This window comes from Caretta caretta, chromosome 10 (assembly GCF_965140235.1).
Source record: "Caretta caretta isolate rCarCar2 chromosome 10, rCarCar1.hap1, whole genome shotgun sequence".
NCBI lineage: Eukaryota > Metazoa > Chordata > Testudines > Cheloniidae > Caretta > Caretta caretta.
Genome location: NC_134215.1, coordinates 33,114,447 through 33,130,909, shown reverse-complemented (window position 1 = coordinate 33,130,909; position 16,463 = coordinate 33,114,447). Strand labels below are relative to the sequence as shown.

Sequence of the window (16,463 nt, the reverse complement as noted above, 5' to 3'; positions counted from 1 at the left end):
TTAGGAAACTGCCAGACATTATCCACCTAGGAAATCCCAAAATGGGGAAATCAATCATATGTGATGACTGTGGGAAAAGCTTCCGGCTGAGATCAAACTTCAGACAGCATCAAAGGATTCACACTGGAGAGAAACCCTTTGGATGTGCTGAGTGTGGGGAAAGCTTCCGGCAGCGCTCACATCTTATTCAGCATAAGACAAAGCACACGGGGGAGAGACCCTATGAATGTACCGAGTGTGGGAAAAGCTTCAGTATGAGCTCAAAACTCATTCGGCATCAGATAATCCACACAGGAGAAAAACCCTATAAATGTGGTGAGTGTGGCAAGAGCTTCATTGGGAACTCACAGCTTATCCTGCACCAGAGAGTCCACACGGGTGAGAGACCCTACAAATGTGGTGACTGTGGGAAGAGCTTCAGTGTGAGCTCAGCCCTTACTCAACATCAGAGAACCCATACTGGAGAGAAACCTTATGAATGCGCTGAGTGTGGGGAAAGCTTCCGGCAGCGCTCGCACCTCATTCAGCATCAGAGAATTCATACGGGTGAGAGACCCTATGAGTGTTCCGAGTGTGGGAAGAGCTTCAGTGTGAGCTCTGCCCTCATTCAGCATCAGAGATTTCACACGGGGGAAAGACCTTATGAGTGTGCTGAGTGTGGGAAAAGCTTCACAGTGAGCTCACACCTGATACAGCACCGGAGAGTTCATACAGGGGAAAAGCCCTATGAATGTGCTGACTGTGGGAAAGGCTTCCTTTGGAGATCAGCCCTTCTCCGACATCAGAGAATCCACACAGGACAGAAACCCTATGAGTGTACTGAGTGTGGTGAAAGCTTCCGTCAGAGCGCGCATCTTATTCAGCATCAGAGAATCCACACTGGGGAGAGACCCTATGAATGTGTCGACTGTGGAAAGGGCTTCACTGTGAGCTCTGCCCTCATTCGACATCAGAGAATCCACATGGGAGGGAAACCCTAAAAATGGGCTGAAAGCTTCATGTCAGATATCCCTCCAGAGTCTCCCAATGGATAGTAGCCAGGCATGTTTCTTGCTTTGAGTCCATAAGGCTCTTCTCTTTTCACAGAGAATGAAAACTGCCTTGCTGAGGATGGTCAAGTTAAACAAAGAGGAAATGTTGGTGTAGAGAGATGAGTCATATAGGGGCCTGAGGTGTGGAGAGGAATGTATGGTGGGAGCCAGAGCCAGAGACCAGGAGGTGCTGTGGGCAGCAGGAGGATGGAGCATTTGGAGATAAAAGGGAAGCTGGTGGTATAATTGGAGAGAAGTCATGTTGTGAAGGTTGTCAATAAACATACATTTAAGAGAAAAGATAAAATTGCCCTTTCCCCTATGCCCAGGATGGGCTTTAGACAATTTATAGTGAGATTTTCACAGTCAAATGGGGCTTTTGGTGTATTTCAGGACTCATTGCTATGTAATATCAAGATGAGTGGGATAGGAGTAGGGCTGTTTTATTTCTGGCTCTGCTAGGGATTGTTTTCTAGTGGTTTAGAGAAGGAGGTGGAGAGTCAGGGCTCTTGGGTTCTACTTCCAACTCTGTCATTGATTTTTTTTTTCTGTGACCTTAGCTCACTTCACCTTGCTGTACCTAGGTTTTCCTGTCTGTAAAACTGAGATAATATTAATCACCTACGTCACAGGGAGATTGTACTAGTTAATATCTATATTACAGTAGTGCCCATAGGCCCCAATGACAGTCATGGCCTCATTGTATTAGGTGCTGCACGAACAGGATTACATGGTTCCTGTCTGGAAGAGTTTACAGTTTAAAAAAACAGCTTATTTTTTGGGATTCTCTTGTACCTGTTACTAACTTGGAATATTAACAGAGTTATGGGATTAAGGATTCTTTTAGTTTTTCCTCTGAGTGTGGTTACTGCTGCATCTGGAAATGCTACAGCCTATGAGTTTAATTCTCGTTTCAAAAAACATCATCTTCATTATTTTTTAAATTGCTTAAAAATCCATGTCTCCTCCAGTTGCCTGGAAATTTTCTCACTGTCAAGAAGTATGTCAAAAAGATCCCAAAATAGGGTTAGCATAAATCACTATATCCAGCCCATTTACAAATGCTTGTGAACACCAGGAATCGGGTACGTGGAAACACAAGGGATCATTCAGGTTCTGGCTGTGTTAAAGAAATTGCATCAATATAATAACTGTAGATGTGCTGCACAGCACAAATTGGGGCTGTCATCAGAGCAGCTCAGTCTGGTAACATAGATATAGTGACACCGGTGCAAATTTCCTTATTGTATACAGGGTCTTAGAACTGGCATGGCTCCTTCCTGAGAGACTGGTTATGTGGACACTTCAGCTGGAGACAGCGTACCCTGTCTTCTTCTTTCTGGAGTGTCTTCAGCACTATTCTTCTCTCTGTGGCTTCCATTTATCTTTAAGAATTTAGCAAATTTTCTTTGTTTAAACTGAACAGCCAGAGCTTGTTTTCAGATGTTCCGGCCAGACTCCATCTCAGGCTTTTGGCTCCCATCAGATGTCCGGATTTTGTCTTGTAGTACTTTTTGGAATCCCTCAATTTCCTGTTCTGTCCCTTTCTCTGGATTAACCCCACCCCCAAGCATACTCCACTGGCCTATTTTCTCTCAAAGGCCCCCCCTTGGAGGTTCTGGGTCCATAAAACTCAAGCACCAATGACAGACCACTTGTGATCATCTGAATATTGTCTGCTAATTGAAGTTATAAGATTCCACTGTATGGTGTTATTAACACGTTCCAAACTGAGGCTGGCAAACAGGTCTGTCTCAAACAAAGGAATGTGTGCTCTGCTTAATTTGTATTTATATCTGTGTAGAGGTGTATGTACATTGTTTGTGAACTTCAAGTTGAACATGTAGTTAACAGTTCACTCCCCATCCAGGGTATGTGACTTGGCCAGAGAGCCAAACCACAGAAGACCCAGAGAGGGAGTCAGGAGAAAGCGCTGGCTTGCACTGGCCCTCGCAGAGCCAAGGAAGTGGCCACAAAGGTGGGTATGAGTGACAAGGATCCCTTGCAGCATCACACCCTGACTTCCTCTCTGGGTTTCCTTTGGGTTGGCCCTCTATGCAAATCACATTATGGTAATGATAGCTCTAGCATGCGTGGGCCGGGTCCTCTTTGGTAGAGCTGTCTTACAATGGTTGTTTCAATAGACTCCGAGCACCCATCTCTGGAATGGGAGGTCACTGCTTGTGAGTCACCAGAAGGGAATACATGTAGATGACATATCTTGAACAACCACAGTTGCTGTAGAGTAAGTTACCATTCTTTTCTCTTTGCCCTGGGCAGCCCTAATTTGCCATGTGGCCCCAAATCAGGGAGCTACAAATGGTTCCATGGTCCCCTCTTTTCATTCCGTCCAAGTGCAATTCAGGTAGAGTGAAGAATCTAGGTCCAAGTGTCTAGCTTATCTACTACAGCTACCCATTGCCCAAAAGTGCACCATAAATTCTGTCCTGATCCACTTACTGGCATAGTGATTCTCAGGCCTTTTTGACCATGCATGTGGAACACTTAAAAAAAATTACCTTTGAACAGAAATGGTATTTCAACCTTAATTCTGCTGCAGCTGTGAAGCTGCTCCATAACCTACAAACTGTATCCAGTGCTACTCTCCAACCAAACCATCTATGCAGATGAAGTGGTATCTAACCTGTAACACAGACATACCCAGGCAGGTATATTACCCCTGTGTCTCACCATCTTCTTAATATTTCACCAAAGGGGGTTATGTCTGGTCTCTGCCAAAAGCTAAGAACTAGCTGATTGTTATAGTTATTGTGAGATGTTTGTACAGGAAAATAGTTTTAGAGTTATGTAACATGCAGAATATGATGTTCCAAAACTGTTGGAAGTGAAACTTGTCATCTGAGGCAGGGAGTCTGAGTGTTGACTCCGTCAACATTGAAAACAATTGACGTGGAGCCAGCCCGAGTCCCGTGTTTGCTGTCTGGTTCAGGTGTAGGCTTGCGCATTTACAAAGACAAAAGAGCCGCAAGAAAAGTCTCTGACTAGGGAACCCCCTGCTGTAAGAGACAATAGTCTGTAACTGTGTAAGAGAAGAGGAAAGGGCACAAGATGGTATCCATCATAGAGGTGATATTCAGCCAGTGAGAGTGTCTCATGAAAAGTGAATCCCAGCTCTTTGGACTACACAAGTGCTGTAAGGACTGACCATTGGGTGAGAAATACCTTATTAGACAGGAAAATAACTTAATAGGTATAGGCTGTAGGTTCATAGAACAATAGGGTTAGAAGGAACTTCAAGGGTCATCTAGTCTAATCCCCTGCCAAGATGCAGGATTTGTTGTGTCTATACCATCCAAGACAGATGGCTGTCCAGCCTCCTTTTGAAAACCTCCAGTGAAGAAGCTTCCACAATCTCCCTAGGCAGGAAGTTTTATATTTTTTTAACCTGTAACCTTATGTTTCCAAATCCTTTAACTTGCCTTAGTTGAATCCTTACTCAACCTTTGTTAAATAAACGTCAGTTTGGTTTTACTGTAGCTATGTCTGAGTGCCTTGTGCCAATGAGAATGCTGAACTGAAGTGAAGCCACTAAACTGGAGTGCATGGCTTCCTCGGAGTCAGCAGATGTCCAGAAGACAATGGACGGGGCACTCAAGTATAGCAAGGTAGAGTGTGCTAATTGGTAGTCTTCAGAGGGAGAGAGTGGGGGCCACAGAGCAGTTGTGTTTCCAGCACCCAGTGGTTAGGGAGAGTTTCCCCTGGTGGGCACAGACAAGGCTCCCTCCTGGTGTGAATGGGTGGTAGTGATTTACCCCAAAAGTGTCACATACACCTAATATATCTCTTCACCTCTACCCAGCTCCTAGTCTTGGGGAGGTGTTTTATTTTTATTTTTTTATTTCAGTTTATAACAATATTTTGAAAGCCATCTATGATGCAAATTATCAAACTAGGAAATCACCTGTAAACTAATGGGTTAAATCTCTGCATGCTGGAAGCAAAGCTCCAAATGAGGCAGTCAGAGCCGACTGAGTGGATATTATAGCAACTGGCTTGTCTTGCCTCCTGGGTTGCACTGGCTTATTACTGGGCACTAGCCTCCTGGAGGTCTGAGTTGCCATGCTTGGAGACTCTGGCTGTCCTGCGAGTCATTACTTCCTGGAAGGACCTGGCCCTCTACAGCACATTTGTTTCTTGAGATGCACTATCATAATTGCTGCAAGAGTATAGAGCTGTCTGGCTGAAGAACTACTGCTGCACTGTAAAAGCCACAGAAACATTTTAGAGGCTCATAAGTCACAAAGATTCGTGTATGGCAGATTCAATTTCAGGCATTAAATGCCTTGTAAAAAGAAGTAAATTGAAAATACAGGTCTGTAGCTGACATAAATGATTTCTTATAAACAAGCAGTAATCATAATTCATCCATTCACTGTAAACTCAATCCTGTCAGTAAAGCAGGAGTCAAAACTAAATGCATCAGGGATCTTGGTAGGATTTATCAAATGAAGATCTCAATCCCTTTTGTTTCAATGGCTTTGAATTCCCAGATTTTTGGTCATCTGTTATAAATTTCAACTTTGCCAGTATTCCAAGCCTATTTCTGAATTATTGATTGATTTTCAGTTTTGGTGGAAGCGGGTGCTATTCCTGTACACAGATGCTCAGATTTCCTCCCAATAAATGCTGCCATATTGTCAATGACAGACAGTATATAAGTATTGCCTTCAGAGGGGAAAGTAAGCCGGTCCGGTCTGGTGTACCGGCAAGAGCCGGTACACAGCCAACCGTACCAGCAGGCGGCAGCTTCCCCAGGTGGGCAATTTAAAAGGGCCCTGGGCTCCTGGCAGCAGCCGGAGCCCCTGGCCCTTTAAATTGCTGCCAGAGCCCTGGGGCTCCCACCCGCTTCCGCAGCTACAGCTACCATGGAGCTCCAGTGGTGATTTAAAGGTCCCCTTTGAGTTCTGCCGCGCCTGCCCACATTATGAATAAAATACCATATGAATGGGGGTGACTTTCTCCTATATGGAATGTGCTATAAGCTAGGAAACCATGAGTTCTAGTCCCAGCTGTTCTGTTAATATATCTGCATATTTCACAACTGTTTTGAGGATAGGCAACTATTATGTAACTTTAGGTTTCAGAGTAACAGCCGTGTTAGTCTGTATTCGCAAAAAGAAAAGGAGTACTTGTGGCACCTTAGAGACTAACCAGTTTCCACGGTATGCATCCGATGAAGTGAGCTGTAGCTCACGAAAGCTCATGCTCAAATAAATTGGTTAGTCTCTAAGGTGCCACAAGTACTCCTTTTCTTATTATGTAACTGTTTCATTGTGATGATAACTGAGAGCTTGCACAATGTCACTTCAGGCAGAGCTGGGAATAAAAAACAGGTCTCTGTTATGACAGACCCAAATATTTCCACTTTGCCACACTGCCTCTCAGAATGAGCATGCCAAAACTGTGCTTGGCTATCTCTAACCATTAGACTGTAGTTTTCATAAATTAATAAATCAAGGCCTGAAGGGGCATTATGATCATCTAAGTCTGACTTCTTGTATAACACAGGCCAAAGAACCTCACCTAGTAATCTTTGCATCAAACTTATAATTTGTGTTTGAACTAGAGCTGATGTTTTAGAAAGAATCCACCATGTCCCTAGGTATGTTATGCCAATAGCTAATTAACCTCTTTGTTAAAAATGTGCACCCTATTTCTAATCTGAATTTGTCTAGTTTCAGCTTCAGAATGGATCTCATTCAGCCTTTTTCTGACAGATTGTGTGGTGTATTGAAAATTGTCTTAAAATTATAACCTATCACTTTAAATTCTCAGGGATTTTCCTGGTCCTGCTTCCAGGTTAGTAGTGGCTGTGACGTTGCACTCCATATGTTTATGGAAATATGCTTATGAGTGTGAATATACTGTAACTGGAGTATGCTTTACGCAAAAGGTCTCTTTTAAGGTATCATTACAAAGCTTATAATTTACTGAATGTGTTCATCCTATTTGTATGAATGTATCATTCTTGTGTCTGAAGCTAGAAATATGAAGTACTACTCTGAAGTCCTGTTGTAATTATGCAAAATGTGGTCCATTAATGGTGGTTTAGAATCTTGATGGCTCCCATTAACCAGGACAATTGGTTGTAAATGGCTCTGTTTATTTGTAAGACTTCCTGTGTTCATGTGAGTCAGGCTGGAAAGAATGGAGGCTTGGGGTCTCACAGGACATGTGCCCATGTCACTTGGTATTGGAATCCATCTTAAACCTGGTACTTTTCCATTTAGAAGGAGGGGTGGGGACCCAGAGAGACAAAATATTCCCTCCTTGTGCCAAAGCCATAAAAGGAGGTGGACCAGAACAAAGCGGGCTGCCAGTCATGAGAAATCCCCTAGTTACCACCTGAGATGGAACTAACAAGAACTGTACCAGGGGAAAGGATTGGGCCCAGACTAGGAAGGAATCTAGTCTGTGAAAGAAGCTTATTGGAACATCTCTGAGGGTGAGATTTACCTGTATTCAGTTTCTTAAATGTATTAGGCTTAGACTTGTGTGTTTTGTTTTATTTTTCTTGGTAACTTACTTTGTTCTGTCTGTTATTCCTTGAAACCACTTAAATTCTTTTTATACTTAATAAAATCACTTTTGTTTATTATTAAACCCAGAATAAGTGATTAATAGCTGGGGGAGCAAACAGCTATGCGTATCTCTCTCTCTGTGTTATAGAGGGCGGACAATTCATGAGTTTACCCTATATAAGCTTTATACAGAGTAAAACGGATTTATTTGGGGTTTGGATCCCACTGGGAATTGGGTGTCTGGGTAGAGGAGATAGGTAACCTGCTGAGTGGTTTTCAGTTAAAGCCTGCAGCTTTGGGGACGTGGTTCAGATCTGGGTCTGTGTTGCAGCAGACTAGCGTGTCTGGCTCAACAAGGCAGGGTTCTGGAGTCCCAAGCCATCAGGGAAAATGGGCTTGGAGGTAATTTCAGCACATCAGGTGGCAGTCCCAAGGGGGTCTCTGTGACCAAACCCATCACAGTGGCCCTCTAGGGAAGTATGCTATCTGGGTCTTTCAGCAGTGCGTCTGCAAAGAGCCAACCTAGAACAGGGTTTCTCAAACTTCATTGTACCTTGACACCCTTCTGACAACAAAAATTACTACATGACTCCAGGAAGGGAGACCGAAACCTGAGCCTTGTCACCCCAGGTCGGGGAGCCAAAGACGAAGTCCAGCAAGTCCAATGCCAGCCAGGGCAACCCCATTAAAATGGGGTCATGACCCACTTTGGGGTCCCAACCCACAGTTTGAGAACTGCTGACCTAGAGCAAGGCGGTGGGAGTTGGGCCTCTTTGCCTTAGGGAGCAACCTGTTTTTAGTTCTGGTGTGTGAAAGTTCTGGATCTTAAGAAATAAAGTAGTGTTATGTTGCAACCTTCCAGAAGGATAAAAACATAAAATACTTCAGCTTCTCTATTTGTATATTGTGAACATAACAGATTAAAGAGCCATCTACTATCAGAAATCTCTTTCCCATGTAAGTATTTATAGACTGTGATTCAGTCAGCTCTTAACCCTGTCTTGGATAAACTAAATAGATTTATCTTCTTTAGTTTCTCACTATATGGCACGTTTTCCAGAGCTCAGATAACTCTTGTATGCTTTTTCAACATCCTTTTTGAAATGTGGAAGGCCCCGCAACACCGCCCAACCTGACTTTTAACGGCCCAGTCAGTGGTGCTGACCGGAGCCACCAGGGTCCCTTTTCGACCGAGCGTTCCGATCAAAAACCAGACACCTGGTCACCTTAGTGCCTGCCCTGCTCTTTGAGAGTCTGCCCTGAGGTTGGTTCTCTCAGTCATGAGCCACTCCAGAGAGCAAGACAATGAACGGGAGGAAAAGGCTTCAAGAGCAGCCTGTATTTCCATAGACACACCTACTTTCCCTAGGGGATCAGCAGACAGTCCTGCTTTTCCAAAGTGATCAATTTTGGCTGTTTTCAGTTAAAATTCACTTTAGTTTTCGATGTGGGATAATGAAATGTTGTTATCCTTACTGTATGACTAAAGAGCACCAGAACTGAACTTAACATGCCCTAATTAAGGGTTGACAGGCATCCGTTTTTTGACCAGAACGCCTGGTCGAAAAGAGACCCTGGCGGCTCCAGTCAGCGCCGCTGACTGGCCCATTAAAAGTCCGGTCAGCGGTGCAGTGGGGCTCAGGCAGGCCCCCTGCCTACCCTGGCTCTGTGCAGCTCCCAGAAGCAGCTGGCATGTCTGGCCCCTAGGTGCAGGGGCGATTAGGGAAGCTCTGCAGGCTGCCTCTGCCCCCAGCACTGGCTCTGCAGCTCCCATTGGCTGGGAACTGTGGCCAATGGGAGCTGCGGGGTTGGCACCTGTGGGTGCGGTCACCGGACAGAGCTGTTGGGGCACCTCTGCCTAGGGGCCAGACATGCCAGCTGCTTCTGGGAGCAGCGCGGAGCCTGCCTTAGTCCTGCTGCACCGCCAGCTGGGAGCTGCCTGAGGTAAGTGCTGCCCTGCTGAAGTCCGTACCCTTTGCCCCAGGTCAGAACCCCCTCCCACACCCTAACTCCCACCTGCACCACCTCCCGCACTCCAACTCCCTGCCCCATCCTGGAGCCCCCTCCTGCACCCCAAACCCCTCATCCCTAGTCCCATCCCAGAGCCCACATCCCCAGCCAGAGCCTGTACCCCCTCCCACACTGCAACCTCCTGCCCCAGCGCTGAGCCCACTTCCACACTCCAAATCCCTTAGCCCCAGCCCAGAGCCCACTCCTACATCCCAAACCCCTCATCCCCAGCCACAACCCAGAGCCCGCACCCTCAGCTCACACTGAGACAAATGTAGCCTTAAAGACTTTTATTGAGATAAATGGAATAGTAATCAAATGGTAAAATAATCAGCGTTACAAAGACAATAATATTGTTTGAGATACATGTGATATTATATAGTATAAAGCTTTTGATTAATATACTCACACCCTTCCTTGATAACCTGGTGGTAAGAGACAAAAGACCAGCCTCGCCTCTGGCATGCCAAGAGAGTTCAGGTCCAGGTTCCTCAATTCTTGAGTGGGAGGTGCAGAGTTTAGGAGAAGCTAAAGAGCTAAGAGCTATAAAGAAGCTAACTTATTTTTACTTAACTCACTGACTTAAAATTTACAATTAAGACCTAACAGCTAATAGACAAAAGGATAATAAACAAAGAACTAAGAACAAAGAAGCCTCCTTGGCATGGTGGGTCACCCCTCTTACAGAGCTTGAACCTTCTATGTCCAAACTTAGTTTCTTCACCCACACAAATGTTGGGGTACACTTACTCCATAGGCTGGTCTGTTTGTAGATATTGATGACATAGGCATACATATTAATGCCATTAGCTCATTCTCACATCCGTTGTTTCTGGCCTAATTGGTTCTTTCGGTTCTTTCCAAGTTCTTTGTGGTGTATCTCTTAAGTTTAAAGAGGGCATGAATTTAGGAAGTCCGCTTATACCAATCTGCTTCAACGCATCCTTTATCTATCTATGTTATAGGCTGCAGCCATATATGGACCTTAGGCTTTAGTTCATTGCCACCTATCTAGGTGAAAGGTCCCACACATATGTACACTAACTTTGCCTTAGCTCAACGTACAAGATGTGGCCTGTAGATCCCTTGCATTACAGCAAGGGTTCTCAAACTGGGGGTCGGGACCCTTCAGGGGGTTGTGAGCTGTCAGCCTCCACCCCAAACCCCGCTTTGCATCCAGCATTTATAATGGTATTAAATATATAAAAAAGTGTTTTTCATTTTTAAGGGGGGGGGTCACACTCAGAGGCTTGCTATGTGAAAGGGGTCACCCGTACAAAGGTTTGAGAACCACTGCATTACAACCAAAAATGCTCTAATATACACCTATAAATCTATTATAACAAAACAAATAAACCCATAAGAAAAGAGATACATATAGTAACCCCTCACTTAACATAGTCCCGGTTGTTTCATTGTTACGTTGCTGATCAGTTAGAGGAAATGCTCTATGCATGCTCCCTTATAACGTTGTTTGGGCAGCCACCTGCTTTGTCCACTGCTTGCCAGAAGAGCAGCTCATTAGAGCTAGCTGGTGGGGGCTTGGCACGAGATAAGGGCAGCCCCCTTATTAGCTCCCCTAAGTTCCCTGTGTGGCAGCTGCCCAGCAGGCTATCAATTGCTGGGCAGTTCACCTGTCATTCCTCGCATTGCCCTGTGCTGCTCTTGCCCTCTGCCTTGGAGCTGCTCCCAGGAGCCTCTTGCTTGCTGTGCAGGGGTGGAGGAAAAAGGGGTGCTAATGTTAGGTGTCCCCCTTCCTCCACTTCTGCCCCCCCCGCTCCTGTACCCCATCTCCATAGAACGGTGTGGGGGACGACACACGACAGGGCTCAGGACTGTGGGAGCTTACTGGCAGCAGCTGCTGTCTAAACTTGCTGATCTACTTAAAAAGGCAGTGTACTTAGAGTGGGATCAGCGTACGTAAAAGGGCAATGCGTCTCTCTCTCTCACACCTACCGTGTCTCTGTCTCTCTCTCCGCCGTGCTGTGTGTCCTCCCTCCATTCATGCTGCCTTGTAGAGTGTGAGGCTACATTAACAGCAATGTGTTAACCCTTGAGGGCTCAGCCGAGTGCTAGTTCATCATTTAGCAATAAGGCATTCCCTGGGAAATATCCCACCCTCTTCCACCCTCTGACTCCACCACCTTAACCACGCTTCACAATCTTCATTACTGTGTACAGTATTAAATTGTTTGTTTAAAACTCATACTGTGTATATAATAAAATATAGTCTTTTGTCTGGTGAAAAAAAATTCCCTGGAACCTAACCGTCCCCCGCTGCCCCATTTACATTAATTCTTATGGAGAAATTGGATTTGCATACATCATTTTGCTTAAAGTAGCATTTTTCAGGAACATAACTACAATGTTAAGCAAGGAGTTACTGTATAGGCAAGCAAGCAGGCCAGCCCTATAGGCCACATCAGAGAGGATGGGGATGTGGAATCCTCTGCCCTTAGTGATTTCCTATGTGGTGTGTGGCTGCTGTTTAAAGAGTCCTAGATATCTTTTGATCTTTTTTCTCCAGTGTTTAAAGACAGAGTTGATTGGACTCAATTTGTAGTCCTTGTTTCTACTTACCAATCACTGGTGCTGAAATCAGTGATTTAGGGGGATGAAGCTTAAACCAGTGTTGTGATGAAAGGCAATATAGAGAGGGAAGCAGCGTGAGGTTCCCCATTACCCAGAGAAATCAATAAGAGCTGACCTCATTGGGGGTGAGTGAACCATGGGCTTGGGGAGGCTGGCCCCCAGCCTGGCCCACCCCTCCCGTCCCGTTGTGCACCTGAAGCCCAGAGGTTCCCCACCACCCACCTGGTGGCTGCCATCCCCCTCCTCCCAGCCTCGGGTCACCCGAGTGCCTCCAGCCCCAGAGTGCCCGGTGGGCAGCGGGTGGTTCCCCCCCAGCCCCGGAGTGCCAAGTGGGCAGGTGGTGCAGTCTCCCCTCCTCCCAGCCCTGGAGCACTGGGCAGCATGGCCCCAGCCATCCCAAGAAGTCCCAGCCACCCTAGCTCCAGGCCTAGCCCCAGCAGGCTTCCCAGAAGAGAAGCAGCCTGCCTGGGCTGGGGTCAACTAGTAGCAGGAGGGGGCCTTGGCACAGCCTTCCCCAGCCTATTATACATGCTGCCCATGGCTGAAATCATTAAGAAGTAGGTTATGTGATAGAACCTCAGAACACAATGAGCAGTGGAGGAATTGCCCGACCACTATCCCCCTTCAGGGGTTGGAGGTGAATCCATATGAATTCACCCTTGGATTCTGGGAATTTGCTGAACTTGCAACCACTGAGAGTTGGGGTACAGTGGAAGGAAAAGGGGAGTATTGTGTTAAAGGGATATTCATCTGTTGGACATTCACACTGCAAGGTGGAAAAGTGAGGCAAAGGACACTGCCCAAGATACTGTAGGGTGGATGTTTACTTATTGTTTGCATGCTTTTGAATTGTTGTGGTGTTTTCCCAAATTAATGCTGAGTTCCCTCTTCCTTTTAATAAAAGGTTTTTTTTTGTTATACGCAGACTGTGTTTGCAAGAGGTGAAGTATTGCCTCTTAGAGGCACCCAAGGGTGGTGTTTAGTTTTCCCACATTCTGGGTGGGTGCTTGAGCTGTTTTGTAACATTAGGAGGAACCCCTAAATATTGAACCCAGTCTTCGTTGATGCCAGCATTAGCTGGTAGAAGAGTTGTGACCGGGACCGGGTTACTTAATTAGGGCAAACTGCAAAGAATGGGGCAGACAATCCCTAAAGCTAGTGCTCATTTCAGTACTTAGATCCACCAAGCTAGCCTCAAAACAGCTTCTATAATACCTTACTGGTTACCCAGAAGCCAAAACACAGTTCCCTCAAAGCAATCCAGCCTCAGGCCTCCACCCAGATACCCAAGTGAAATATGTTGAAGATTACTGAAAATCTTATTAATCAGATAAGAAAGTTCTACCAATCCCAAAGGATTGGACACATTACCTGCTAGGTTAATGAATATTTCAGATCTTACCCAAATACATGCTTACAGCCAATTCTTATTAACTAAACTAAAATTTATTAAAAAAGAAAAGAGAGTATTGGTTAAAAGATCAGTATACACACAGACATGAGTACAGTTCTCAGATCAGCTGCATGGTAGAGATGGTGAGCTTTGCAGTTGCAAAGAGTTCTTTCAGAATTATTGCATAGGTTGTAGTCCAATGTTCATATCTAGGGTGATCCAGATGGGACTGGAGATTTCAGTCTTATGACTCAAGCTTCCCCTGCATAAAGTATCAAGCAGATCTGAGATAAAAAGGATCAGGACCCAAGACATCTTTATACAGTTCCAGGCCTTCTCTTGACAACTCAGGAGTCCTTAGGCAAACCATAGGTAATCATGGAGACTTTGAAGTAGACCTATTTCCTAAGCATCACTGGTAGAATCTATCACGGCCCTTGTAATTGTTAATTACCCTCACTGTTAAAAATGTATGCCTTATTTTTCAATCTGAATGTGTCTAGCTTCAACCCAAACCATGCCGCTTGCTGTTTGAATAGTGGCAGGGAGGCAGAACATCACTCCATGTGTTCCCATTACACACCGATTGTCAGTGCCTCCAGACTCAGCTGGAAAATGAGAACTGGCCTCTTGCTTCTGGTTCCTTATAAACACCAGGAGAAATAGATTTGCCCTGCCGAACGCACTGTTTGAGTAATTCCTCCTCTGAGTCTCCTTGGCCAGCTGGACTCTGCACTTGGGGAAGGAACAGGGACGGTGCTGCATTCTGGGGTTGTCTGCCATTTGGTGGCATTTACAGGGAAACTAAGTTAGGAATCAGTGTTTCTTCTCAGGCTCAGGTTAGGTGCCCCAGTTAGTCTATGCAGCCAGAATTTATATAGTGCAGCTCAGATCAGAGCAACAGCTTGTCCATGAGAGAGGGACATGTAACCTGGATACAGAACAAAGGATGGCTGGTGTCACTGAGTAACTGAGCATCAGGGAGAGTAAAACGGCAAATGCTTGTCTGTATCTAATTCAGGTGTTTGCAACCTTCACCATAGTGGGCACCACCCCTTAATAAAGAGTGTCTTGTGGGCCTTTACACAATTGCCCTAGTCACAATTGCCCACCTCCCATGCATGATTGTCTGCCCCACTCCTTTCACTCATCCCCCTATATTTGCTAGCAAACAGACTGATTTCCTTATCGTACAAAATCATATATAATCTCCATGGCAACTGACACAATTTCTTACAAATCACCTTCAGTATTTGTTTATTTTTAGTTTTCTTTAATGGAATATAAGAGCTGAAAAAAAAGAACCAGCAGCATGTGACCAGCCAATTCTGTGTGGGTGCCCTGCAAGGACCACAGTTGGTGAACTACTGTTTTAATATGTTTAAAATCAGCGGGGGAGGGGAAAGGATTTTCCCTGGGAGGCTGACGAGGAGCTTGAGAGAGGAAGCATTCTTCTAGGGGGGCAGAGAAGCATGGGGCCAAGGAATACACTAAGGGCAGAGGATTCCAGAAATATCCAAAACACAAACCTAGTAATAATGGGGGATTTTAACTACCCTGAAATCTGCTGGAAATGTAATATGGGAAAACACAAAATTTCCAGTAAGTTCTTGGAACATATTGTGGACAATGTTTTGTTCCAGAAAGTGGAGGAAGTAACCAGGGGGACAGTCATTTTAGATTTGATTCTGATGAACAAGGAGAAATTGGTAGCGAATCTGAAGGTGGAAGGCAATTTGAGTGAAAGTGACTCTGAAGTGATAGATTTCATGATTCTAAGGAAAGGAAGGAGTGAGAGCAGCAGAATAAGAATGCTGGATTTCAAAAAAGCTTACTTTAGCAAACTCACTCAAAGAACTGGTAGATAAAGTCCCATGGGGAGGAAATCTAAGGGAAAAAGGAGTGCAGGACAGCTAGTTGGTTCTCAAGGAGGCAACATTAAAGGCATAACTGCAAACTATCCTGCTGCAAAGGAAAGACAGGAAGACTATTAAGAGGCCAATATGGTTCCATCAGGAGCTCTTTAATGACCTGAAAATCAAAGGGAATCTACAAAAAATGGAAACATGGACAAATTGCTAAGGAGGTATACAAAAGAACAGCACGAGCCTGTAGGAACAAAATCAGAAAGGCTAAGGCACAAAATGAGTTAACTTAGCAAGGGCCATAAAAGGCAATAAGAAGTTCTTTAATTAGGAGCAAGAGAAAGACAAAGGAAAGTGTAGGTTCCTCTACTTAAAAGGGAAGGTGCGCTACAAAGAATGACATCAAGAAAGCTGAGGTGTTTAATGCCTATCTTGCTTCAGTCTTCACTAAAATGGTTAATGGTGACCAGACAATACAATTAATATTAACAAGAGGAAGGCCCATGAGCCAAAATAGGGGAAAAAAACAGGATAAAGAATATTTAGATAAGTTAGATGTACTTAAGGCAGCAGGTCCTGATGACATTCATCCTAGGGTACTTAAGGAACCAGCTGAAGCAATCTCAGAATTGTTTGAGAACTCCTGGAAGCAGACATGCCAAACCCGCAAAACAAACAAACAAACAAACAAAGAAAAAAAACACACAGAAATTGGGCTTGTTTTTGGCTTAATTGGCTTGTGAGTTGCTTGTTGGCTAGTTTTTGGCTTGTAGCTTCTTTTTTTTTTATCAACTTCCAGCAAGCAGGGACTAGGGGCAAGTAGGAGGAAGGGGGGAGAGAGTCAGGGGTGCCAGGCCCACCACGGTCCCAGACATAGAGTGTTGTGGTTCTTAGGGATTGGCTTGTTTTGGCCTTGTTTTGAAATGGGATTTTCTTGATTTTTGGCTTATTGTGAAAGTTGGGGTGCTTATTTACCACGTGAAAGTTGGCAACTGTGCCTGGAGGACATGTGAGGTCCCAGAAGAGATAG

The 16,463-nt window shown here is 45.0% G+C and overlaps 1 protein-coding gene across 1 annotated transcript in view; it reads left to right on the top strand.

The window, feature by feature from the left end:
* LOC125643730 (uncharacterized) overlaps positions 1-7,655 on the top strand; it is a 67,440-nt gene extending 59,785 nt beyond the window's left edge. Inside the window, exon 6 of the mRNA XM_048866826.2 lies at positions 56-7,655. Coding sequence (XP_048722783.1) covers positions 56-980 — 925 coding nt within the window. The 3' untranslated portion in view covers positions 981-7,655. The remainder of the gene's footprint in view (positions 1-55) is intronic.
* The last annotated feature ends 8,808 nt before the right edge of the window (positions 7,656-16,463 follow it).